This window comes from Eucyclogobius newberryi, unplaced genomic scaffold, assembly GCF_026437365.1.
Source record: "Eucyclogobius newberryi isolate DKJ021-1_F unplaced genomic scaffold, fEucNew1.0.hap1 SCAF_15, whole genome shotgun sequence".
In the NCBI taxonomy this organism is placed as follows: domain Eukaryota; kingdom Metazoa; phylum Chordata; class Actinopteri; order Gobiiformes; family Gobiidae; genus Eucyclogobius; species Eucyclogobius newberryi.
In genome coordinates this window covers 6,815,325-6,843,196 of record NW_027315779.1, presented here as the reverse complement: position 1 = coordinate 6,843,196, position 27,872 = coordinate 6,815,325, and the positions used below count along the sequence as shown (strand labels likewise).

Genomic DNA, 27,872 nt, shown 5'->3' with positions numbered 1-27,872 from the left:
GACAATCATATTCAATACGTTTTAGTGAAATGTTTAACCTGCCATAAGCGCTTTGAATCCGTTTTTCCTGTTCTGTATTATATGTAGTCAAACACCGTGTTTGATCATAGTTTATGAAGCACTGTTCGACACCAATGTCTGAACAAATGCACACTCTCATTAAAGTCTTTCTCATTTACATATTTGGCTTTGCAATCAATTCATGCAATTTAAGGATTAAGGTCAAAATGTCTTGATTGAGGCTATTTAACACTTTGCGGGGCCGAGGGACGTCATCGGCTGAAAATAAAATTGCTAATATTTATAAAACAATAAGAGCACAAACAAAACTTTTTACAGCATAAATGATTGACAGCATTTTGGGCAATAAAACTTATAATTTGTTAAAAAATGTCCTTAATCTGGCTCTGTAAGCATTCTTCCAAGCTTAAACTCTCCAAATCCTTCCATCCTATTTTGGTCATGTTTGTCTGGTAATTCTTGCATCAAATTGTATTTAGTCTTTACATGTAAGAAGGAGTATAACATGACATGCCTATTTCTATATTTTATCCCATAGCAGGTTTAAATGTTTTTTTCTTTAAGTAGTTTTATCATTGTTTTATGTTGCACCGAATCAACAAAGCAAGTTCCTATGTTTATGAATTCTGTAAACATCTGTATGACATAAGACAACACATCATTGTTGTTTTGCAGTGACCACATCTGGTGATTTAAAGCACATCTACAATAAGGGACTTTTAAAAACACAGAATTTCTCAACATGAATTCCCATTGGACGCTGCGGTTATAATACGCCCACTTTAGACTTTACACTTACCGACTCGTTAGCCCCGTTAGCTCTTTGTTCGAACAACTCTGGAGGAAATAAAGAGAAACGGAGCGCATCATTTGTTTTTTTTTATAGAGAATTATATTGATACAACAGAGACCTGACTGGGTGGATGTGAAGCCAAGTTCAACAGCAGTGACACTACGACAACCACAGCCGCGCATGACGTCAGGCTAAACTATAAAACGACGAGCGCGCGACACGTTTCAACTCTACATTTGAACATTTCATACATGGTAAAAAAAAAAAAGAAAAAAAAAAAAGGCTTTAATATACAGAGCTGTAAACAAATGTGAGGGTTTTGTAAGTGTAAAATGCACAGTTAAGATCACAAAAAAGGTTAATCTCTTAAAAAGGGACACGAGTGGGGGAATTTGAAATATTGCTTATTTAAAAAAGGCGCACTACGTCACTTTTCTGGTCGAGCTTCTGCCTCCACGTTATCGCTTTGCCCAGAATATTCCGCAATGTGGCATTAAACTGCGACGAGGCTGAGATGCAGGTCGGATCTGTGTGAGAATGCAGGTTTTTGAAGGCATTTTTGTAACCGAATAAATGGACGTTTAATGACGTACTGCGGAACACGCTGGGCAAAGCAATACACATCTCCATGGAGACCGGCAGCAGGCAGACCCTCCACCAGGAAAGCCACACAATACACGTTTAAACCGAGCGCTTGAAAATGGACAGAAGCAAATGAGGCTCGACGGCATCCCCCCAGTCAGCCAACGAACAACAACAGAACAGGAAACAGACACGAGAGACTATTTACAAGTGACTTTTTTTTTTGCGTTTAGTTTTTTCCTGTTAAAAGATGTTCCGTTTAAATGTGGCGAATGGCAGCACGATGCAACACGACGCAACGACCCACAGCGCGGGGTGATAACCGATGGCGAATGCGAGGGTGTGAAGTTGTGTAACAGTTGGGGCGTCGACGCGTGAAAAGGTTTAAAAAGTTTATAATGTCCGTATCGTCTTTTCCTACAAGAGTCAACTCAAGGAGCTCTGCCCACTGCTGCGGGCGACGGCGGAGGGGATTCATCTTCTCCGGCCCACGGCCTTCTTGCGACCCTGAGGCGGGAGGAAAAAAAGAGCAAAGATGTGCGATTAAACACAGAAAAAAACAAAACTATGATGAATAATAGGATGACGTTTTATTTTGTTTTTATTTAAAATATGGTTTACCAAACACAGACAAACAACGATGCCATCAAAGGCTAAAATATCTGAGGCTGAGCAAAAAAATATGTCTGTTTGCCGTAACCCGACCGACCTGGTATAAAACTAGCAGACTGAAAAAATAAAAATAAAATCTTTATTGTGTCAAAATGACGCCAAATTCTTTTATTTTTCTAATATTTCGCCGACTTAGACCATTCTTTTCAAAAGCGCTGTGTAGAATAATTTTATAGCGCTGGTCAACTTATCTTTCATCCCAAGGGACAAATAACGCATTGCACGACGCATTTACATTAACATTTTCAGTCCTCCAAATGCTTCTGTATAGAACAGTCCATGTAGGAGAGAACCTGTATTTCCTTTTATTAGATGGTTTGCCTGTCAGCGCCACTGGCCTGGCCACCGCTCATGTCGTTATGCATCATGGTGTCGCTTCATATTAAATTTGACCTGCGCTTTGCATTCTGGGAGGGAAACACACCCAGCAGCGTAAACATAACAAACATGGCGGTGTCCGTGTCCCCCGCATGTTCCCCCCGCTCACCTTTGCTACTAATATAAAGGATAACGACGTACAAAAGATCGATTAAAATATCTTGAAATCGGGAGATTTAGTCTCGAGACGTTTTCCGTCATTGACTGTTGAAGCCCGACCCCTGGACCGTTGAAGCCCGACCCCTGGACCGTTGAAGCCCGACCCCTGGACCGTGGAAGCCCGACCCCTGGACCGTGGAAGCCCGACCCCTGGACCGTGGAAGCCCGACCCCTGGACCGTGGAAGCCCGACCCCTGGACCGTGGAAGCCCGACCCCTGGACCGTGGAAGCCCGACCCCTGGACCGTGGAAGCCCGACCCCTGGACCGTGGAAGCCCGACCCCTGGACCGTGGAAGCCCGACCCCTGGACCGTTGAAGCCCGACCCCTGGACCGTGGAAGCCCGACCCCTGGACCGTGGAAGCCCGACCCCTGGACCGTGGAAGCCCGACCCCTGGACCGTGGAAGCCCGACCCCTGGACCGTGGAAGCCCGACCCCTGGACCGTGGAAGCCCGACCCCTGGACCGTGGAAGCCTGACCCCTGGACCGTGGAAGCCCGACCCCTGGACTGTTGAAGCCCGACCCCTGGCGGTCACTCCGACTAAAATTGGCGACGATTTGGATCTTTTTTTTGCCTTCAAAGTTGAAAAAAAATAAGAATTTACCTACCGACCCACTTGAAAAATGTTGGGTCGGGTTACAGCAAACAGACAATTTATTTGGGCCTGACCAAAATAATCATATTTTGTCCAGTTTTTCTTCTTTTGATATCGGGTTTGTCGTATTCGATGATTATCCGTCGTTTCTTGCGATCCAAAATGTACAGCATGTTTTTGAGTAATATTACTGATATTGTGCACGTCTTTACCTTTGGCGTTGGCTCATCTTCCAGCTCTTCGTCCTCCTCGTCCTCCGAGTCGTCTTTAGCCGCCGCCTTTCGACCGCGCCTGTGACAAAACGCACGTTAAGACGGTTCAGTTCAGGCCGAGCGCACACGTGTGTCCTCGTAGTGTGACGTACGCGGGTTTCTTTGCCGCTGGCTGTGCTGATTTCGGTGGACGTCCTCTCCTCTTCTGTGGAGTGGACTCTGCTGAATCGGCGCTGTCAATCAAACACGGGCACAGTTAAGTACAGCAGGTTAAACATCGTTAAACAGCGTTAAACATCTACTGAATAAAGAGGGCGGCAGGTCAAGGAGTCTGCACATTTTCAGCTGGTTCATAGTTTATTAAATGCGTATTTGGACAGAGTAATTGCACATAAAGTTTAATGTAGATTGAGGGAGAAGATGTTGAACTTGTCGGTCCAAAGAAGTTTTAACTCAATATTGTGATGATACATTGCTGTGGTGGCCAGTTGGAGAAAGTATAGAGTTTGGACACACAAGATAAATAATGTACAGTGAATGTTCTTGACCCAATCACCAGCAAGCATCAGTTTTGTGTTATTTATTTTCATTTTTCGAATACAAACAAACGACAAACTAGTTAAAGCTATTGGCGCCGGGACAATAGACAGTATTTTCAACACTAAATAAAAGTAGTTTCTTTAATATTTCCATGCATTTCTACATAGTTCTGAGAGAGCAGGGCTGTTCTGAAGCTCTTGTCCTTTTTATCAATTCAGTTCTAAATGAGTATCGGTATGTAGTTTTGACACTATTAGCATCACGTGTCTGGATGTCAGTCCTGGACCCTCAGGACTACCCCGCCCCACCCCCCTCGGGACTCCACCGCCCCGCCCCTCTCACCCATGTGATCGCTTGGGGCCTCTCGCAGGTCGTCCTCTGCCCTTCACTTCTACGTCGCTGACACGCTCCTCCTCTTCTTCCTCTTCCTCTAGCTCCTCATCCTTCTCCTCTTCCTCTTCTTCATCCTCCTCTTCCTCTGGGGGTGGGACGGCCTTCTTCCGGCCCCTTTTCCCTTTTGGCGGAGTCTCCTGATTGGCCGTGGCGGACTTGGGGGGCCGTCCTCTGCGTTTTTTGGGAGGGCTGTTCTGTTCGTCCTCAGGTCTGGTGTCGTCGTCCCACAGCAGGTCCTCGGGTTCAGTTGTGGGAGCCACGGCTTTTTTACGGCCGCGTTTCGGTTTAGTGTCGGTGTCGTCGCTGGAGGCCACGCCCCGTTTACGCCCGCGCGGCTTCTCCATGTCCTTTTGAGAAGTCGGATCAATGATTAAATAAAGCATTGTATCCATTTGTAAAGATACAGACATCTACCTTGTCAGTGTTGAGGCTGTAATCTTCATTTTCACTGTGGTCGTTTTCTGTGCTGTCAAGCCTAGAAACACATTTGTTCATTGGTTATTGTGCAGCATTATTATTATTATTATTATTATTATTATTATTATTATTATTATTATTATTATTATTATTATTATTATTATTATTATTATTATTATTATTATTATTATTATTATTATTATTATTATTATTATTATTATTATTATTATTATTATTATTATTATTATTATTATTATTATTATTATTAGCACAAATTGAAGATGAGAACCAAAAGTGAGAGTCAATATATATCTGCACATTTTCAAAATGAGCTCTGTCGTGTTATTCACCTGGATTTGCCGCGGTTCGGAGACGCCGGGTTGGACGAGGGCTCGTCGTCAGCAGTTTCAGTTCGAGAAGCTTTATTCAGCTGTTTTCCGGCTGATGCTAAAGGCTTGTTCACTGCTCCCAGCACATTGGCCGACTTGGGCTACAAGACACAAATAGGTTTTGTTAATGATATAGTCAGAGAAAAATGATAAAAGCTTTGATCAAACTTACCTTTCCAGGTGTAAAGAAGGACTTCATCTCTGGAGGCAGATAATTTTTTGTGTTGTTGAAATTCTGAAAAACGAAAATATTTGTTTAATTATTAGAAATAATAACAACACATCTAAAGGTTTACTTGTAATTGAAGAAAAACTGCCACTCAGTCCTAAATTACATTTTTGTCCGAGACACAGACCTTGTCTGGTTTGGTGAAGAAGCGCGAGGGGAGCACAGGGTCTTTTGGTGACTCCAAACTGTAGGTGGTGCTCTTGGACATAACAATGTTCATGGCTACGTCACACACAGTGTAGAGTTTCTACAACACAGAAACAAACTCACGTTAGTACAACATAATGTAGTTCATTTACAAACACAGCTTTACTTCCTGTACCTCGTTAGTTTTGGCATCTGTGGGCGACTGTGCATCTTTTGTCTGTTTCATGTTTTCTACCATTTTTCTGATGAAGGCGTGACTATTGTTCTCGTTTTTGGCCATTATGATCTCGAGGACGAACCAAAGAGCCCTAGAAAAGAACAAACAGGTCATCATATTAGCCATGCTGTCTCGGTTCATGAGTATTCAATGTAAAAGATGAACTCATTGACATAACTTACTCTTTAATTTCTTTGAGCTGCTCAATATCTGACACTTTGACATAATCTGGGTCGTGGGCCAGAAGGTGGATGGTGTAGGGCACAACATATTCAGGCAGCAGAGAAAACAGCTTGTCTGTAGACCAACGAAGGCAGAGAGTAGTAAGTAATAATAGAACTATATTTCCGTGCCAGTTCTAGTCTGTGTTTGCTCACCGCTGATGGCCGCATGTTGCTTGAGATACTCCCGGCGGATGTTGACATTTTTGACCAGACACTGGCGAGCGTGGGCCCGTCGCTCCTTCACCGGGTCCTTGGCACACAAGGCGAAAATGGCCATGTACTCGAGGGGCAGGCGCAGACGACAGAGCCCCCGGTGGAGCTTCTGGGCAAAACACTGTCGCACCTGGTAACACTCATCCTGCAAAAAGAGGAAAGGTACTTCGCTGTAGCAGAAGTAATGGCAGTGCTAGTGAAAAGTACTTCGCTGTAGCAGAAGTAATGGCAGTGCTAGTGAAAAGTACTTCGCTGTAGCAGAAGTAATGGCAGTGCTAGTGAAAAGTACTTCGCTGTAGCAGAAGTAATGGCAGTGCTAGTGAAAAGTACTTCGCTGTAGCAGAAGTAATGGCAGTGCTAATGAAAAGTACTTCGCTGTAGCAGAAGTAATGGCAGTGCTAGTGAAAAGTACTTCGCTGTAGCAGAAGTAATGGCAGTGCTAATGAAAAGTAGCAGCAGTGTAATAGAAGTGGTAGCAGTAGTAGAAGTAATAATAATAATAATAATAGTAGGGGAAGCATAATTGTAGTAAGTAGGTAACACATTTTGAAGTAAAAATATGACGATAAATGATAATATTGGAAACACTTGCCTAAATGTATAATAGTGTTAAAAATTCTAGTAGTATAATATAATTGCACCTAGAAGTGACATATTTGACCTACAGCTCAAATCTACTACAACTAAATAAATATATAAAAGTTCCCCATGATAATAATTGCTTAAGTTAATGTTTATTGAATTTCTAATAGAAATAAAATAACTGGCAGCAGCAGCAGCAGAAATAGTGGTAGTGGGGTGAGTAAAAGCAGCGGTAAGTTGTAGTAGAAAACAGAATAACATAAGGAAGCAGCAGTAGAGTTATGGGAATAAGTCGTCGTCTGAGTAGTAGAGCTGCAACTAAAGGTTTTAGTAGTTTATTTGTTAAATGAATATTTCTATTGGACTTTGAACCCTAAACTGTTTATTCCTTTTTGACATTCTGATTTAATAATGCTACTGCTATTTCACATGTTTTCTGTACCGTCCAGTTACAATGATTAAAATATGAGATTGTTTTTTTTAAAGTAGACCTGTCACAATCGTTTCAGCTTTACTTATGAGTCACAGTAATGCAGTAAGCAGGAGTAATGAGTGAAGAGGAGCTTACATTGATGACGAGCGCGCAGAGCTGGTATTGCTCCAGAGTGATGATCTCATGGTAACACGGCTCCTGGGCCAGTTTGAGCAGAGCACAGGCCGCGGCCAGTCTGAGCCGGGACATGTCCGGTTTACTGAAGGAGGAGGAGGAAATGATGTTTAGAGCACGACAGTGACTGGCCAGATAATCTTCCTTTGTGAAACAGATAAGTGGCCTTTCAAAAACACTATGGCCCATTTAGTTGCATATTTTAAAATTATATTGTCCATGTATACATCTGTAATGTTTATCTAATATATATATTCAAAATGTGTTGAATCTGCCTCTATTGCGCCATCACATGTAAATAGATTGACATCACTACTTGTTGGTGGTAAAAATGAAAACAAAGCATCACTACTTGATGATGACTGATGGTTGCGTACCCCATCCGGCCCTGCTCCGTCAGGTCCCCGTCGCTGTGCAGAATGGCGGTGAGCATCCTCAGAGTGGAGTTTCCAGACTTACTCTGGTTGTTCTTCACTCCCAGTAACCACCGCACCATCAGCTTTATGCCCTGGATCTGAAAAAGGGAGAATATGATGTGTGTAAGTCTTAAATACAGTTACTGCAAATATGTTGATGTTTTAATAATGATAATAATAAAAAGGTACCTTTGCTTGAGTCTCGGCGGACACTTCGTCGTCGGATACCCAGAGCTTAGTCGTCTTTTTACCTGGCATCTGAAAAAAGGAAAGCACTTCATGTTTTCCAGTTCATTTTGTCGTTAAAATCTCACACCGAGTAGATGTATGTACCCTGTCGTTCATAAGCAGATCCTTCACGATGAAATTGGCGACTAGAGATTTGAGGGGTGCGGCGAACTGCTCCGGGGCGAGCTGAGCCAAGTGTCCCAGAGTGGTGAGGGGCGTGATCAGCTGCTCCAGGTTAGCAGGGTCCAGGCCTTTGTGGAGGGGCTGGAGAGGAACAAGAGTATTTATACAACATTCAAAACATAGGGTAGCAAAGAGTAATCCACTAGAAAAAGTAATTGTAGACATACATTGATAATCATTATTGTTATTATACAGACTATCACAGGATTATACATTATCACACTTAAAATTAGGACTAAACATGAAGGGTGGGGCTAAACCAGAACCAAGTCTACATCAGAATTAAACTGGCCTGAAACCAGGACTAAACAAGTACAAGTGTGAACGCAGCCTTAAGTATAAAAAAGACCGCTGCGTTATTTAATCAAAAAGGAAAAAAAAAACATTTCTGATTTTCATAAATAAAACACTTCATTAGTAAATATCTAGAAGTCTTCAGTTATCATAGTTTAACATGTATTTGGCTGAAAATGTATTTAAAAAAGTCCCATGTAAACATAGCATTAATCGTTTGACTAGTCGACAACTAAAATTAACGTCTAGTCGCAGCTCTAGAAGGTGTGAAAACTGTTGAAGAGTTGCGCTCACCTCAAAGATCTGTGCAAAGTGAGTGTCTCTGTTGGTAAACATGGCGTTGATGCAGTGGATGGCGTATTTTGCCTGGCGAGGGGGGCCGCGCTTGGCCTTGGACTGCAGTACAGGCAGCAAAACACTGGGGGGCGCAGGGGGAAAGGAATTGTTACAGGACATTACATCGATGAGCACTGCAGCAAAATCAACAAGACAACGTAAAGAATGATGATGTGCAAAAGGGCCGGCGTATACACTATTTTAATGAGCTGCTTTTGATTCATCGTGTTAACGCCAAAGTCTGTTGTGTTTTGAGCGTCTTCCAAGTGATTGTGTCCGTTTACTACAATTAAAGAAAGCAACAGAAGTGGCTATGTTCACATGCACAGCAAAAATCTGCATCATTGTCGGATTTCTGGAGTCATCAGAAGATTGAAATGTCATGCAACAGTTGCATCTGATGCGATTAAAACGATTTAATTTCACACCTGTGCAGATTTTGACAAGGAAAATTGAACAAAAAAGGGGCAAACTATAAATCAAAATGATAAATGAAGAATAAATGTTAAAGATCAAAAGAGTTATTTTAAATTTTTTTGTACTTTGTAATCGAAATAAAACGTACTTTGAAAATCCACTATTTCATTGATTTCTCTTGTAAACACACTCCACACTCTGATCTAATTACTGGGTTATCTGATTCTTTTAGTCAACAGCTTTTTACGGGTCAAGTGAATGTGATGCCTAAAAGGATGTTTTAGAAACGCGGATCTAGATGACAAACGTTTGCATAAAACGTACGATTTGATGTGGGGGAAGCTCTCCTCCATCTTGCTGCCGGTGTTTTTGAAGATCTGCAGCGCTGCCTCGGCCACTTTCTCATCGTCCATTTTCAAACATCCCAAAAGAGACTCGAAGGTCTCAGCAGAGTGGAACGAGACCGGGTGAGTGAACGACAGCACCTGAGGACACAAGTTTAAATAATATGGACTTAAAACATTCTTAATGTTTAATGTACACTGTATTTTAATTCACTTGTTTTAGTGGATATTGTATTTTTTGTGTATATTCATACTCATATTTCAATACAATGAAATAAAAGATTAAACTAAAATTACCTTTTTCCATCCTTTACTCATGTTGTTTAATGTCAAATGGTAATAAAATTGTATGCATCTTACAGTCTACAAGCCATGATACGTGTTTATGTTGCAAATGTGTCATTACAATTTCTATAAACCTCTGCAAATCAAACTCAGAGGAAAACCACAGGAGGCTTTCTGCTGTTCTTTGTGTCGTTTGCATCTGCAGTTTCACACTGTATTTAATCACAGGTGACTGAGCCACAGATGGTGATATACAATAAAAAGCCTCTGGAGAACCAACATAAGCCCATTATGAGACAAGTGTTTTCTTTAAACACAAAAGGACATTTCTCTCTGTAATTTTACAGCTTTTTGTACAGCTTTACAAAAGAAGACAGCAGAAAAACAAAACAATTTAAAAAGCCTAAATTAACCAGGACTAAATTGAGGAATTAAGTACAGTTTGTTAAAAAGCTCAGCGGCTGTGTTTATTTTATACAACTAAAGCATTCAATGCAATGCAACAAATGTGTTTAACACGTTTTCAATAGATTTATAGGAACCGTATACAAGATTAGGATTTCATAAAAAGTATGAAATAATGTGGCATTGCTTCAAAACAACATTAACCACATTGTTTATAATTCCTCTATAACTGCATGGTTAACGTGATATTCTTTGTTTCAGTGTCACCTTGAGCAGTTCTAGTCCCGCTCTGATGGCCTCTTCAGTGGGAACTCCCTCCTCCTCATCGTCAGCCGTGCCCTCGATGGATTTGTTCACCTGTTTTATCAAAGCACTGAACAGGAAAACACACACCAATTAGTTAAAAGAAAAAATAAACAGTTTTCAATAGTATAATTCTATTAGCATTAAAATACCTGATGGATTCAGTGTCGATGTGAACTGGAGCGATTCTCTCCAACAGGAACTTGACCATCTCCAGGAAAGGGTTGCTGGGTTGTTTGGGGCTGCCGAGCTTTTTGGTGATGTCTTTCTGAAAAGCAACATGATAAAGCAATTTCACTATCAATCTATAACATCAATTAAACCCTGGTCAAATATATGCCCTAGTATTTATTATCAGCAAACATGCATAACATGTGTGCACAAGCTGCTCTGCGTGTGTACAAGTCTCTCCATGGCCAAGCACCAAAGTACGTCTGACACGTGAGTGACACATGAACATGTGTGCATTGAAGTGATACTGGAGATTAGACTGGGGAAGGACACTGCAGCAAACTGTCAATCAAACTCATGACACTGGATAGCACAAATGCCTGCCATGTGGACAGCCACTGAGCAACATTGTAATATGACTGTAATGCACATTTTCTTGTTCTGTAAAGCACTTTGAATCACTGTGTACAATTTATGCTAAACAAATAAACTCGCCTTGTTTAACTTCAAACATTAGAAACGCATTAAAAGGTAAACTTACATTTAAATAATGGAACAAAATTCACGGTTAAAGACGCTTTATGTATTTTGTATGATAAGGGGTCAGCCACCTGTGTAACATCCATGGAGACTCTGGGGTTGATGCATTTAATGCCATAATATGGAACATTCAAAGGAGACAAGCAGACAAATATGAGCCAAGACGAGGCGTTACTCACCACGCATACTTCGGCCTGTTTGCAGGAGCAAGAGGGACTGACCAGGGTCTCGAGCTGGTCTCTGATCCGCTCGTCATCTTCCAGAACCTGGGCCAACTTCTTCACAAAGTCCTGGGCTTTACCCGGGTCTGGCAAGTTCCCTGCGGACAAAACCAAGTAAAATAGACGTTTAACCAGTGTGTTCGTGCCACTTTTAAGAGATATTATGAGCAGCGGTTTAACATACTTGTGATGACCATAACTTTGGCAAATACAGCCTTGCTTGACGCTTCAGACTGAAACGCAAGAAACCATCAAATACATTTTTCTTCAAAACACTCCATTAAGTGGATAAACTGTGCGAGTCAATTCACCTTGGGTTTTTTGACCAGGTCGAGCAGGTCTTTCACATTGTGCCGTAGCATATTCTGACATTTCCACATCTCATTCAAAGCTCTGCGGAAATAAAAATATTGTTAAGTAAAATTGAATTTTGTAACGTCATCATTCTAGTCTTATATTCACTCCTCTGAACAGGTCAAAACGTCAGTACAACTGCTTAAAACAATTCACCTATACGCAACTCTTGAAAGTCAATATGTCCAGTAAAAGCCATATTGCCGCAGCTGAAACGTACTTGACTGCGTTGGTGTCCAAAGTGGCGTAAAGGTAATAGAGACACTTCATCCTCTCCGTCGTCTCCAGGTTGTGAGGGACCATGTACTGCGCAAAGACTCGCTCCACCAATAACCTACGAGAGAGGAGATTTACCCTTAGATTTATGAGCAGAAATACTCATTCATTTCTAATAAAGATGGTTAGGGTGAGCTTCATACCACAGAACAATGGAAAAGAGAGAGAAGACAGTCATTTAGACAGAAAAGATCGACGTCCTTAACAAGGGCAGAATCGGCCAGATTTATCGGACAATTTTAAGATTAAAACTGTGATTCTAATCATAAAACAACTTCTACGCGTTTCAGAATTGATATCCAGTGAAGGACATGTCAGAATGTGCTGGGATTGACGTGTGTCTAAGGGCGAGTTGTAAACGACGAGGAGTGGGCAAGTGTTTATCGGGGAAGATGGGAGATAATGGGCCTCTGTCAATCACAGGCAGAACATGCTGCAGGGTCTAATCACACGAGAGCGCAGATCCTTCAGCATTTCAACACAGATTTGATGGTCTTCTATTAATGTCAAACAGAGATGGACAAGATGGGGAAAAATAATAATCACAATCGACTTATGCCAATCTTAACAAAAACATAAACAAAACAAAAAGTCTAATTTCTGACTGTTGACCTCTGGATTAAAAAAGACACAAGCTCGAGCTGGGGAATTCACTTAAAGATCTACAGGTCGAGTCATGTCGAGTCCACAGTCCTCAAAGTCAGACTTGAGGAAGAAATTTGACTATTATTTGTTAAAAGGCACAAACTAAATGTGTTTAGTTGAAATATTATACATGAAGTCATTACTGAAAGCACTCTTTACTTCTTATCTAAAATAGAGATTGAGAAAAATAATTGTGATAATTTCCAGCTTCCATATCGCCCAGCCATAACTCAAGCAATTCATCACTGATTTGAAACTTTTGAGCTCAATTCAAATAAAGTTTGCTTGATTGTTAATTATGCACAATGCACTTTGGTAATACATTATAACAGCTAGAAATAAAAGCACAAAAAGATTTTAAAAAGTATATAATATTATCAATAATAATAAAACATTTATTCAAATCAATAATTTGATTAAACAATAGTCAAATTAAAGACTATTGAAAAAGATTGCATGTTCAGTGTAACCTTTCAAATGCACTTATGGTTAATTTTACTGTCCATCCACCTTTTGTGCAATACTTGAACAGACATTTCTGACAAACTGCCATAATATATATGTCGTAATAATAACAAGGGGAAGCGTTATAAGCTCAGGCTTCTTCCTATTCCTTGACTTTATGCACATAATTCTTGAAAAACTGAATATTGTCATGGCAATAATGCAAATATCCAGATTTTTAAATATTTTAGTCAATATTGTCCACCCCATTGGAAAAAAGTAATAACATATACAAACATTAGTTTGATAAAGTTCACATATTTTACGGTTTTCCTAAAAAACAATCCCAAAAGATTATACTAAATATTAAAATAAAAAGCCCACAGTTTACCATAACCATTGTTTATTAGAGCTTGAATGTTTGGACTAAGCTTTTTTCAAACCACAGTTGTGATCATTTTAACCTGTGATTTAAAGTGTGAAAATGTAAAGTAAATCTAAATGTCAGGTGTCACCTGTCGTCGATGCTGTTCTGGTAGTAGATGTGCAGCAGTTTGTCTTTGATCCAGGAGATCTGTTTGGATGCCTCTCGCCCGCCCTCTCCGTTCAGAGAGTACTTCCTGTAGATCGACGCCAGCCCCATCATGGCCTCTTTACGGACACGCCACTGAGAGGAGACAGAGAGCATTCAAGAGCCTGGAAACTACACGGGTAAAGCTCTGTATTAAAGCATACATGCAGATAACTCTGTCATCCCTCATCCGTTCAGAATGTTCCAATGTAGAAAAACATTACTATAAAAAATACTCCTGATAAAGGTGTTTTCCAACAGCCCTGTAGTGGGCTATCTACATCCTATCCCAACTTTTGCTCCCTTCTCATAGAGTACCTGATTAGCATCAGAATGCCCCGGGCGTCTCCCGCTCCAGGGTTTCAAAACACTACAACCAGAGGTATGTCGGTGTAATCCCTCATTTGTCCAGGCGTGTTCCATAGTAGAAAAAGCTTCAGTTGTAGTCATCTGGACTCAGTTAGAAAAAAATAGACGTTTCGACTCTCATCCAAGAGTCATTGTCAATAAAAGAAAGAAGGCCGACTCAAAAACAGAGCAATGTAGTTTATTTGATCCAATGCAGTGAAGAAAGCTGTAAAGAACGTTACATAGGTGAGACCAAACAGCCTCTACACAAGAGGCTCTATCAGCACAGAAGAAATACAAGTTCAGGACCTCAGAGCGCCGTGCATCTCCATCTTGAAGCCTCTAATCACTCGTTTGAAGACGGTGAGGTGAAGGTTTTAAGCAGGGAGAAAAGATGGTTTGAAAGAGGAGTCAAGGAAGCTATTTTTGTTAAAAAAAAGAGACCTTCTTTAAACAGAAATGGAGGGCTAAGATTCAATCTTCCTGGTATCTATAATGGTATACTGAACCCCTGGAAAGGTAGAGGACCAGGACATTTAGATGCTAATCAGGTACTCAGGGTGGTTGAGCCAGGGTCTCACAAAGACAAAGAGGATTCTAATAGCCCATTAAAATTCTGAATAGGCTCGGTAGATACAAGGGGGGAGTTTCTGTTGAAACAAACAACTCTTTCTACTTCAGGAAGGCTCCGCCCAATGGGCGGGTCTTACCACAGAACAGTATTAATATCGGAGTTCTCGATCTAAATTCTTTTATTGACAATGACTCTTGGATGAGAGTCGAAACGTCTATTTTTTCAAACTGAGTCCAGATGACTACAACTGAAGCTTTTTCTACTATACTACAACCAGAAGGTTGAATCTTAAACCTCCATTTCGGTTTAAAGAAGGCTCATCTTTCTAACAAAGATTGCCTCTAACTCTTTCAAACCATCTCTTTTCATGCTTAGCATCACCGTCTTTGATAGTGTGGTTTGTGGCTTCAAGATGAAGGTGCACGGCGCTCTGTGGTCCATGGATTTTTCCTAAATTCATGCAAATCTTTGTCTGGAGATCATTTAACACTGGTAAATCTGAAGGCTCTGCAACTCTGCATTCAGTCATGTGGATTTGATTAAAATTAACATCGATACCATAGGAAAAGTTTTAAATATTTAAGGCGGGATGAATGAAGTCGGGATGAATAATGAATCATGGAACACCACCATAATTAAGATGAGAAATATTCATGTAAAATTTCAAGTTTGGTAGAGAAAAAAGGAGTTCTTGATTGTTAAAACATTGTCCAGATGAGCATTTCTAAAACCTTTCCTACCATGGACCAATTCTGCTCGAATGAGGGACGACACAGACTCGTATCATTTCAAGTAGTTATTTTATCTTATTTTAATTCTTTAAAATTAAAACACAAAATAAAACTCTTACTCTCTTATCCAGAGTCCTCTCTTTGACAAAGTTGAGCAGTGCGTCGTTGACCAGAGACAGGTCCTTCTTGGCTGCGGTCACTATGGAGACGATGACATCATGGCGGATAGCCTCCTCTGGGTCATGTGACCTGACCTTGAGGAATTCTGGGAAAGAAAGTGGATACGAGATGCAGTGAGCAGCAGATCGCAGAAAAGAACCAGAGATGGGCAGTAATGAAGAGCAGTTTAGTGATTCTAGTCAATGCTTTGGGTAGAGTATTATTTATTTATTTGATAGGGACAATGCATATCAATTAACATCTATAACAGTTACAGCAAAGATGAGGCCTTTAACCTGTAATATTCCCTGTGCTGAGGCCTTTTACCTGTGATATTCATTGTTCTGAGGCCTTTTACCTGTGATATTCCCTGTGCCGAGGCCTTTTACCTGTGATATTCCCTGTGCCGAGGCCTTTTACCTGTGATATTCCCTGTGCCGAGGCCTTTTACCTGTGATATTCCCTGTGCCGAGGCCTTTTACCTGTGATATTCCCTGTGCCGAGGCCTTTTTCCTGTGATATTCCCTGCACTGAGGCCTTTTACCTGTGATATTCATTGTTCTAAGGCCTTTTACCTGTGATATTCCCTATGCCGAGGCCTTTTACCTGTGATATTCCCTGTGCCGAGGCCTTTTACCTGTGATATTCCCTGTACCGAGGCCTTTTACCTGTGATATTCATTGTTCTGAGGCCTTTTACGTGTGATATTCATTGTTCTGAGGCCTTTTACCTGTGAAATTCCCTGTGCCGAGGCCTTTTACCTGTGATATTCACTGTGCTGAGGCCTATTCCCTGTGATATTCCCTGTGCTGAGGACTTTTCCCTGTGCTGAGGCCTTTTCCCTGTGCTGAGGCCTTTTCCCTGTGCTGAGGCCTTTTCCCTGTGCTGAGGCCTTTTCCCTGTGCTGAGGCCTTTTCCCTGTGCTGAGGCCTTTTCCCTGTGATATTCCCTGTGCTGAGGCCTTTTTCCTGTGATATTCCCTGTGCTGAGGCCTTTTTCCTGTGATATTCCCTGTGCTGAGGCCTTTTACCTGTGATATTCATTGTTCTGAGGCCTTTTACCTGTGATATGCCTTTTCCCTGTGCCGAGGCCTTTTACCTGTGATATTCCCTGTGCTGAGGTGTTTTACCTGTGATATTCCCTGTGCTGAGGACTTTTCCCTGTGATATTCCCTGTGCTGAGGCCTTTACCTGTGATATTCCCTGTGCTGAGGCCTATTCCCTGTGATATTCCCTGTGCTGAGGACTTTTCCCTGTGATATTCCCTGTGCTGAGGCCTTTTACTTGTGATATTCCCTGAGTCGAGGCCTTTTACCTGTGATATTCATTGTTCTGGGGCCTTTTACCTGTGATATTCATTGTTCTGAGGCCTTTTACTTGTGATATTCATTGTTCTGGGGCCTTTTACCTGTGATATTCATTGTTCTGAGGCCTTTTACTTGTGATATTCCCGGTGTCGAGGCCTTTTACCTGTGATATTCATTGTTCTGAGGCCTTTTACCTGTGAGGTCTTTTGCCAGGTCCGGGTGGTTCATGAGACAGTGACTGGCAAACTTCACACACTCCAGACGAATGGGAACATGGATATCATTAAACCTAAGAAAAAGAAAGTCACATCAAAGCCCTGTATGTTGCAGTCTGTTTAAATATACATTTTCTCACAGATCTAGAGTTTATTATCACAGATTACACTTTATCCTTCAGTAGAAACACCGTGTAATAGTGTGGCACAAATGTGGTGCATGAAGACAACATTTTGTGCAGGAGCAGCCAAAAACTGAAGCAAACACCATATTCTTGAAAACTAATGCATTCAACGAAAAATATTTTCATTTCTCACAGTTAGATTGATAATTTTAGGTTGAATAGAGCAGGAATAATATTGGTGGAATATAATATGGTATTGATTTAATTTGGATTATATAAATAAGAAAAGTATGATAGCTTCACAGATCAGTTTATCACTCATGTCTTGTTTCTAAGGAGCAGAGAGCGCACCTGCCCAGGTAACACTGCCACAGAGGCTTGTTCTGCGCCGCCAGCTCAGAGTCTTTGGCGCCGAACATTTTGGCCAGAAGCTTCACCACCTGAAGTCGCTCGTCGTTGTCATTGCTCTGCGGGAAACACAAAGACAAGAGAGGGAGGGTTAGGGCCACAGACTTTAAAATACTGTTCAGCTCAAGAGATTTTCTTATGAAAACAGAAGCTTCCTCTGTGCCATTTTTACCACTTTTGACTCATTAGTAACGTTTTGTTTGGGTGTATCAGCTAGAATTTTAAACCCTACACAATACTGACAAATAATAATACGGAGACTTTCTGTTGTTGATGGCATATAAAATAGTTTTTTAGTTGTTTGCAAGACAGAATCCAAGAAAACATTTACTGTACTTAGACTTTAGGCCGCTACTTTTTCCCCACGCTTTGACCCCTGCGGTCATTACAACGGTGCCTCTAATTCATAGATTTAACAGGCTAATGGCCACCGGGGGGCACTCCAGCAGAAAGCACAAGCATTTGAAACACTGTAGAAGACATCAGTGGACAGTGGAAACACTGTCCAGGGGACACGTCGTGTTCTCTGGATTTTAAGCTACAAAACGCTGTGTGTTTATTACAGTCAGACTAATTGCTCAGTGAATATGAGTCTAACGAGGAAGTAAATCGAGACGTGGCGAAACGCAAAGACACACGCGGACATGCGATATACGGCGGTCTGCAGTTTAGAACCTGCCACACACTGAAATGAGACTTTCTTGGCCCGACCTGCCCCACGAGTCAAAAAGACAACACTGCATCACTACTGTGGAACATGTTTCTGTGTAAATATCTCATGTTACAACGTAACAGGTAAATGGGCTGACCCAGAGTTATCAAGGACAGAAGGGACAGCTGTGATGCCTTTTCAGTTTATTAAGCTTCAAAATGCTGTGTTTTAATACAATCCAACGCATATTCACTGAGATTCACTGAATTAATCTAATTAGTCCCGCAACGCAGCGGTCCTCGGGTGCGCCACGAGACCCCTGGTTCAAAAGACAACCATCACTACCGTGTACTATATTTATCTGCAAATATCTCATATTACACAACATGGGCACCTGCGACTACGGTATTATCGCATTGGTCAATGTAGAGCCGTGGGTTAATAAATGAAACACAATAAGATTACTAATTAGATTCTTTTTATAGTCTCTATTAAAACATCCCTTGGGTAAAACACTGTTTATTTTAAGCTTCAACGTCTGAATTTTGTAATGTTTAGCATTTGTCATTGCATTTTTTTTTGTGACAATCTTTTCAACCATAAAAATCATACTGCAATACGAGCTGCAGGTAATGGTGCCATCTTGATTTCTATTTATAAAACAACACACAACGACAGCATCTGTGTCTGTTAGAAAACAACAGTGCTATTTTAAGCCTGGCCCATGGCAATAAGGGTAAAACCGGTGAATATAAGCATCGAGTCTTATCTACAGAGACCGATTTCTGTAAAGTGGTGGTGAAGTATTCCTCTGTGGGGACAAACCCAGATAATGAGCGACCCTTTCAAACTGATTTAACATTGTACATAGAGTCTCAATAGAAAAATAGGTTCAACAAAGCGGATTAAAATGAACAAGGCGTAAAAGAATGAGGCTCTGGAGAGGACGAGCGAGGCGGAACGAGAGAAAAGATAAGAAAAATGAAAAATAAAAACAGCCCAGAGGAAAGACGGAGCCGCCGAGTGTTGTGGGAGATTTTATCATCGCTATTATTTTTGATGAGATTGGAGTGAAACTACAGGCCGCACCAACAGTTGATGAGTATTATCCATCAGAGAAACTGCAGAGGCAACATTATGCTGACTGCTTCATCGTCCTCACATGAATCTACCCACCCCCAGCTGCAATCTGTGTGTGCATGGACTGAAATGCTTTGAGTGTTTGGATCTGAAGGGGGCAGAAAATCAGATAAAGTGAGAAGCAGAGCCTACGCCGTCTCTGCTGCTGCCACCACAGATGACGACAATAAAGCTACATTATAATACCACCATTTGTCTTGTAAAGTGCAATAAGACGAGGCAAAACAAACAGTCATTAAGTCGTTTATTGTGACTGATGTTGAGGGAGGAGCGGAGTTTAATGATACACTCTTGTTTATTAGAGTTTGGTGACTAAGCAAAGCATATTAACATTACAGTAAACACTTAAAGTTAACTGGTGTGATCGACTCCACGGCATAGACGGAGCCATTCAAAATCAAGTCTAATTAATTTAAAATTGATTCTCATATTTAGAATGCCTGGTTTACTTCATAACATATGGGTCGTAGATTTGTGTAATTTTTTTTTAACAAACGAGGCTTGAGACGTTTATATTTTATTAGATTAATATGTTGAACTAATTGCCATACCAATTATTATCCAGGCCACATTATTACAGTGATTATTGATGATCTTTTGAATTCAATAACATTATTTACGATGACTGGGGCTCTGGCCTTTTAATGCAGACAAGTTGCAACCGTTTTAGCGCATTAGCTTTCTTCCACTGCTAACAACGACCACAGCAAACCAAACCATGGAGTCAAGTGATCAGATAAGCCAACAGGAGCTCTGACGTCCTGTTCATCTCTCCTCTGCCTCATCGCAGTCTCATGCGTCTCCTGCCCTCAGTTCACGTACTAATCAAATACAGTGTGGATACAGAGCAAATATCCCAGTAACGGTGCGGGCGTGATCGTTTTCCATCGACGTCATGGTTTAAATGACATTTTTCATTACCTTGAGTTTGAACTCGAGTTGTGGCAGCACAGACAGCAGCAGGTGACTGTCGATGTTGTACAGCTCCAAAATGAGGTCGAAAACGTGTTCGGACAAATCGCTCACGGACGTTTTCCCCAGCATCAGCACCTGGTTAAAAAACTGAAGAGACGACGAGAGGTTATTAGCAACGAGGGAAGTCCAGATACGATATAATCACAAACGACAACAAAAATGTATCACCATGAACATTTTAGAAACAAAAAGATAACATTTCAAGTTGTTATAATCCAACTGTCATTCAGAAATGTTATCATAAAGCGGGTCAAGCTGTAACAATAATTTTAACAGAAACATGTATGTGTGACATCCCTATTAACGAGGGGAAAAGTAAATAAATTGCTGTATATGATAAAACATCCACTAAATTCTACTATGACATTTGTAATCATGAATAAGCGCAAAATCAGTTCACAAGAAACACAGACGCTGCAGTTACACAATCTTCATTCATATTCTGTCAGAAGTTTATTCAAAAATACAGCACCAAAACCACAGCAGCTTCGAGTGATGTAGCTCTTTCCACGTGGGTCCATATTGTGATGAATGTGTGTGATCTTACGTTGGTGATGTACGGCTCGATTGCCTGGGCCGTCCTCTTCAGCAGAGCCTTGGCCAGGTCGTAGGCTTGTTTATTCAGATTCTAGTAAAAGAACGAAAACACATTTCAGTATTTTTATGTTTTTTCAAAAGTAAAAAAAAAAGGTGCGCGCTATGTATTCAGTAAGTTCTTGTTTTTGTTTCTTACTGCAATACCCGCATTTGCCTGCAGGGGTCTCACTGAATTGAAAGCATAGAAAATGACATTTCCAGAGTCAAGAGCCAAGAAAAACTTATCCTGCAAAGGTTCATTAGCAGAACCAATGCTGGTGGCCATGGCAGCCTTCACGAGTCACTGCACTTGAATCGTTGGACACAGAAATGGTTTGTAAATACCACGTTGCGAGCTTACAAGCAAAATAAATATTGGAAATGTTAAAGAAATACTTTTTTGATTGTGAAAAACATTATTCTCATTTAATTGCATTTGGATTCCAGCCCGATTCTGGCTATTGGGTGAATGCTTATCTCACTGCTCCATCATCTACCATTTAATGATTAAGACGGTAAAAATCTAAATGGATCAACGCGAATGGTAACTACCATATAAAAATGGTCCGTTCCTGTTGAGCTCCACACTATATTCATGTAAAATAAATGTAAAGTACACTTTGCTGTCACAAATAGGACAGCACGCGGCGTTTCCCCTGGTGTACCTTGTGCGCTGGGACCAGGTTGACGAGGACGGTGTCGAGCAGCTCCTGGGACACGGTGTCTCCCTCACAGATGATGGAGCTCATCAGGTCCACCATGTGCATATGCACCTTCTGGTTGTGCCCGTTACTATGGAGACAAGGCACCAGAGTCAGGAGGCATCTGTGCCAAATATCAGCATTTTTAACAAGATGACATCTGTTTGTTTGGTTTGGGGGAGAACGGCAAATAGAGCCATTTTGTTCAAGTGCAAGGACAGGAAAATGGAAGGATTGGGTGAAATGTTTGCTAAATCACAGATGTATTTAATACACAAAGCAAATAAAAACAACGTTTACATTCTAAATTAATCTTTGATATTTATGAAACTCGTTTACCATATTAATATCATGTAATTGCACAGAACATTTTTTACAATAGAAGGTTTTGTAGAATTGACCAACAATCCAAGGTTCAATTAGGGTTATCAAAAGCATTTTAAATCGGGTACTAATTTATACTAAAACTAGCATTGAAATGTAATACTCATTTGAATAAGTATCGATACAAAAAAATAAAAATAAATGTACCTTTCCTTAACGGTTTTAAATAATCTTAAGCATGATCAGAACAGTTAGTATAAGAGAACAGTCACATAAAGAAAGCAGTTATTTTTGTGTTGAAAATTAATTAAAAAAGTGTAAATAAATCAGTAAGTATAATTGCAGTATCGAAATCAATATAAAGTAAAGCTCCATTTCATTGGCATCGAAAAATCTATTTTGGAACGTCATCGTAACGACACCAGGTCACGCATCAACACGCGTCACATCATCCAACAATGCAGTTCACTTATAATAAAGTATTCTGACGTTGTTTTACCATTAAAAAGTTCAAATTCATATCTAAAAATGAAACCAAAAACAGTGTGGTTTACTTGCAGTGGTCCTCATTTCGGTGTCCGTGAGCGTGTGTTGTGGGTGTAACACGTCTAACCTGCATTTGTGCTGCGGCTGGTGGCTAACCGCAACATAGCCTGGCTCGAATTATCTTTTATTCAAAACACAAACTCGCAACTTTCCAACCATGCTCTTTATACCGCACACAAAGACAATAGTGTTCACGCGCTCGCTCCGTGGGCAATGAGCCACATTTTGCGGCACAGTCGGGACCCGGAGCTCAAAGCTGTGGAAAGCGGAGCGAAGGACAATCGGACACAAACAACTGGACCGCGCTTCAGGCACCGGCTCTCGTCGTCACGGTGATAAAACTAGCCGAGAGGAGCAGGAGGAAGGCCGGAGAACAGAGGCGGAGAGGCGTGACGGGCCGGTGCAGAGGCTCGAACGTGGACTCACTTGATGACCTGGAAGAGTGTGCGGTAAAGCTGAGTGAAGATCTCGTTGCTGTCTTCCAGCTCGAAGCAGATGTTGTAGGACTTCACCCAGGCGATGTTCTGCACGGGGAAGAACAGGGATCAAGTTCAGGAACAAACATACTGAACATAGGTTTCTGTTTGTAATAAAAACACTGGGTTTTGGAAGACATTACAGCGTTCTATACCGTATTTTCCAGACAATAAGTGGCACTTTTTTTTCATAGTTTTGGCCAAGGTGCGACTTATATGTGATATTATTTGTTATTTTCACACTTGCAACCGCATTTCATACTCCAGTGCGACTTTTGTTTTTTTTATTCTCTATTATGCCTTTTTTTAGCTGGTGCAACTTCCGATAGTCCAGAAAATACGGTAAGTCTAGAATACTTAATTGTTTTACTCCACTGTAAAAGTAACATCTTTGTTTGTCTCTGGGGATGTTGAATTTTTTGTCACAATTAGTTGATTCATTTTGCAGCTTTATTTAGAATGAATGTTCATAAAGTGTAAAACCATGTCCAAACATGTATTGGTGGAGGTCTAATTATCAGACAAATATGAAATGCTTGTTGTGTCGAATTAATCTTTCATTTAAAAAGGCGCAATGGACGATTTTTCGGCGATTTGAGAACGCAGGCGGAAGTGCACATGCGCACTCCCCCGTGCGGACTGATACAACACACACCTGCGTTTGTTTATTAGCGCAACGGATCGCATCGCATCTCTCGTCTCCCGTAGATTTTCGTCAACTCGAACAGTCTTTCTCCATCCTAATTTTGTACCGTACACTGAGGGAACTATATTATGATAGATCAATGAAACCGTGCTGCTCTCGGGGGACGAGCCTCACGCGGCTGCAGGTGAGCGGTAGGTGGGTTTTATGATTGATACGTGGCAGGACTAATTGGCAGTCCACGCCACGAGGAAATGAGACTCAGATTTGGGCCAAAAAAAATCGTCCATTCAACCTTTAATTAATCAAATATATTTTTAATCAGGCCTTTTTGCAGCTTTACTATGAACAATATGCTTTATATTAAAATGTTGCATATCTTCAAAATAACATTCACAATATTACCATCGATATATTGCCCTCAGGCCGATTTATATTGAAGTTCACGGAAGGCACAAATGTGTTTACTCCAAATCTAGACAATGATTATCACATTCTAGCCCCCAGTAACCACAGGAAAGGGTCTTAATATCACAAGAAATCAGTCAGAATCAGCCGTCTAAAGGAGTATCAGACTCCAAGTAAATGCTTCTCGCTGGTCAGGCGTTTCATAAATACTGTATCAGCCCATTTTATTCATCGAGTTGGGAAATATTAAATTAGGCAATGAATGTGAAATTTGATGAAATGTTAAATATTTAACGTCAGATTCTGAAGGAGCTGCAGTGGGAGACTTGAGAGCTTCTTTCTGAACAAGTTTTAATGAACACCGTGAAGGACATGGCAAATCCTCAAGAAACAAATTATACCATGTAGATGTTTATATAACTCAACTTGTACATCGACATGTCTGTGCTGTACAATTGGATTACTAGTTTGTAGTAAAAATATTTTGAATTCAATGCGTTTTCTCACCTCAAGCAGATAAAAGTATCTGTTGAACTGGGCGCTCTTTGTGTCCTCAAGTCCCTTCAATTGTCTTGTGATGAACATGAAAATGTCCTGGAAAAAAGGACATTTGCATTAATTGATAACCTTGAGAAACCATGTTTAATTCAGTAATGTTACAACAACATTTAATAGAATAGACAGACATCTAATAACTGGAAAAGTATTGTTTTTACACCTTTGTTCTGATACTACATAAAGTATGCTCAGGGTAAATTCAGGGTAAACACATTTCTTGCAGGATTGTCACCAATAAACACTTTGGAAAAAAACAACATTTAAAAACTCTAATAATTCCAATACCATAATGATGATAACAGAAAACACAATAGAATGTCAACAACAGTTTCTTTATAAGCATGTGCTCTTCTACTTGTTCTGACTATGGTATAAAACAAAGGTCCAATTTAATCCCCAAGTACCAATACTTGTTCAGGTGAGTATCTAGTTGAAGTATCTGGTGTGGTTTTTACCTTGAGTTTATCGGGAGAGGTGTACGGAGCTTCAGGGGCGTAGATCCTGAAGATGTCGGCCAAACAGCAGGCCACCAGCAGACGCACGTCTTTGTCCGGGTGTTTGAGGAAGAAGTCCGAGGCCAAGTGCAGGGCTAGGTTCAAGTACAGCTCCTTCTCCTCCTCTGAGTCCTGGTCCATGTCCATGAAGGTCTTCACCACCATCTGCAGATGGGACCGGCAGAGCAGCAAGAGGTGAACAGAGGAAACCATGGACACTTTGTTCATCCAACCATCACCATCACTATTAAGGCTGTCAATATATCGATACTGTGATATATCGTGACAGACTTCATGGCAATACGTGTATGGCTACAGAGATGTGTATTGTGATACTTTGAAACCACGTACAGTGCCTAAATTTATTGTTTTCTAGTTCCTCTCTTGCACTTTTAAATTGTGTTTTTGGTTATAAATGGAACACATTTTAATCAGCAGCTATAAACGTTTACTTAATTATTTATTTTTATCTTTATTATTTTTCCCCTCCATCCCTTGTTGGGAAATGGGAGGTTTTGTCTATGGGAGTTTTTGTTTATAAGAGTTCTTCTACTGAGAGTGTTTTTCAAACTTCCAATAAGTGATCTGTTCTTTTCCTCTGTATCTACCTGCGCTGCATCAATGAAATTTCCCCATGTGGGACAATAAAGGAATATCTTATCTTATCTTACCTTGAGTCGACGGACCATCTCTTCTTTGGAGATTTTGTCAGAGATCTCCTTGACCCCCGGAGGGTAGGTCACCTTCCCGTCTGTGGCTCGAGCTTTAGAGTGAGCCATCCTCTCAGCTCTTCACTGCCTGAGGACGCACAGGAAAACAAACACGTCACTCTGGGGACCGTCAATGCACTTCACATCATTAGCTTAGCCGTATTACAAGCAGTTACATCATAAATACCTCAATACACCACAGTGATACATTTTGTACACACTCAAACTCAATGTTTTTTTTTTTTCCAAATCCAACACACTACTTCGGCTTTTGGTCAATTAATTGACTCAACCACTAAAAGCCAATAATGTTAGTCGACCAAAATTGCTATTAGTCAACTAAATACTTTAGATAATAAGGATTATTATGGTATAGTGGTTCTGTGAGTGCAGTTTGGGTCAGACATGGTCAGATGATAGAGATACTGAAAGGCTGTGAGAGCTTTTGCCAGTTTGACTGTTCCTGTCTGCAGCGTGTGCTCGAGAATATATTGAGTTGACAACAGCCCTACAAACTACGAACCCAACATGAAGACACACAGGGCTCGAAATTGCACTGAATACAAATATTTGGTAGCACTCGTGTGACAGAAAGTACCTGCATGAATGGAGAATAGAGTGAGCACCAGCGAAGAACTTAAGAACGTACGTCCTTTGTCAAAAAGCTAAAAGCCAAATTACAAAACCTACCCTAGTATTCTGACCAGAGGAAGAAAATCACCAAAATCAGTGACTTTGGCAGTGCTTCTGTTTGCGACAGCAGGAGCTAACGTTGCCAAGTAGTGCTGGACATTCTTTGCTTGTGCGGCGTGCTTAGCGACTTCTTGCGATTAAAAACAGATCAACTGAATAGTGCAGGCTCAGAGCTTTTAAGAGTTAAAAAAAACACTAGGCAATGCTAAATGTGGCAACAACTCGCCACAAGGATTTAGTAAAACATTGTAGCAGCCTTACTACAGTGACTGACCAGAGATAAATTACTGTCCCCTTCTCAAGTGAGTACTTTTTTAGAGCGTGATTAAAAAAAAAAAAGAAAAATCGGCAATAAGGAACAGACTTCTTAACAATACACGGCACGCATTGATTAAAGGGTTTTGATTCGATGTAAACTGCAGTGTTATTCAAAAATCAATGTGTGTCGAGCTTGACATATTACATAAACTTTAAAGACCCGTTTTAGAGAATATTGTTATGGGAAATGACTTCATGAATCTAAAAAGACCTTGAGATACTGTTATCTCATGCTAAGATTGACTTGGTGGTTTCATTTATCTCCTTCCCCTGTGATGTGAAGTATAAAAACTGTAATTCGCACAGCACCTTTTGGGGAAGATTGTAACTGCACCGGATGAACTTATTTTATTTTTTTTAATTATTATTATTATTTATTTATTTAATTTTATTTTATTTAGTTAATTTTATTGTATTTCTGTATTTTTGTGTGATTTTAATGCATTTTTCCTGTGAATTGCCCTGTGTATGAAATGTGCTCTACAAATAAACTTGCCTTGCCTTATGGATTCCTTCTCTTTGCTGCAACAATTTCATCAAACAAAATAAAAAAAAAATTCCTTGGATTTCTTCTCTCAAGTTCTTATCATTTCCATAACAATATGCAGGTATTGGAGCGAGAGGATTAATGCCAGAGCATGTTTTTTCTCGGAAATGTCAAATGGAAAACCAATTCATATCAAAATACCAGACCCATTACGTAAGTACAGATGAAAACAGATCTGTTCAATGCTTCAAATCTTTTAAATATTCAAAAAGGTATTTACAGGGAACAGCCTTGGAACAGGAGGCACTCGGCTGCACTCGCACACATTTGTTTCACGTTTCATTACGACGACTGCACTTGTTTATAGCCTTCAGATGATGCTGAATGTGCTCTGGCTTTCAATGTAACAGCGCTGTATTTTACTGCAGGTTGGCAAAGACTATCACTGCAGTTTAGATCTACTCTACACATAAAAAGCCTCCCGATAGTGGAACATGTGCCA

General features: G+C 40.6%; 1 protein-coding gene across 1 annotated transcript; it reads right to left on the bottom strand.

Annotated features, from left to right (window-relative positions):
* Positions 1-890: 890 nt before the first annotated feature.
* On the bottom strand, positions 891-25,963 carry pds5b (PDS5 cohesin associated factor B). The gene is made up of 34 exons (XM_072445866.1): positions 25,834-25,963; positions 25,124-25,327; positions 24,618-24,704; positions 23,010-23,107; positions 21,678-21,804; positions 20,984-21,064; positions 20,383-20,523; positions 17,613-17,728; positions 17,116-17,210; positions 15,576-15,721; positions 13,748-13,899; positions 12,088-12,201; positions 11,825-11,906; positions 11,698-11,746; positions 11,472-11,611; positions 10,734-10,849; positions 10,546-10,651; positions 9,569-9,729; positions 8,786-8,909; positions 8,120-8,278; positions 7,976-8,044; positions 7,748-7,884; positions 7,332-7,455; positions 6,122-6,326; positions 5,927-6,041; positions 5,703-5,835; positions 5,508-5,627; positions 5,324-5,386; positions 5,113-5,252; positions 4,760-4,820; positions 4,295-4,692; positions 3,565-3,645; positions 3,413-3,491; positions 891-1,903 (listed from the first exon to the last, which is right to left on the bottom strand). Exons 1-34 carry the CDS (start codon positions 25,939-25,941, stop codon positions 1,871-1,873), a joined length of 4,164 nt encoding a protein of 1,387 aa, XP_072301967.1. The 5' UTR covers positions 25,942-25,963; the 3' UTR covers positions 891-1,870.
* Between the last annotated feature and the right edge of the window lie 1,909 nt (positions 25,964-27,872).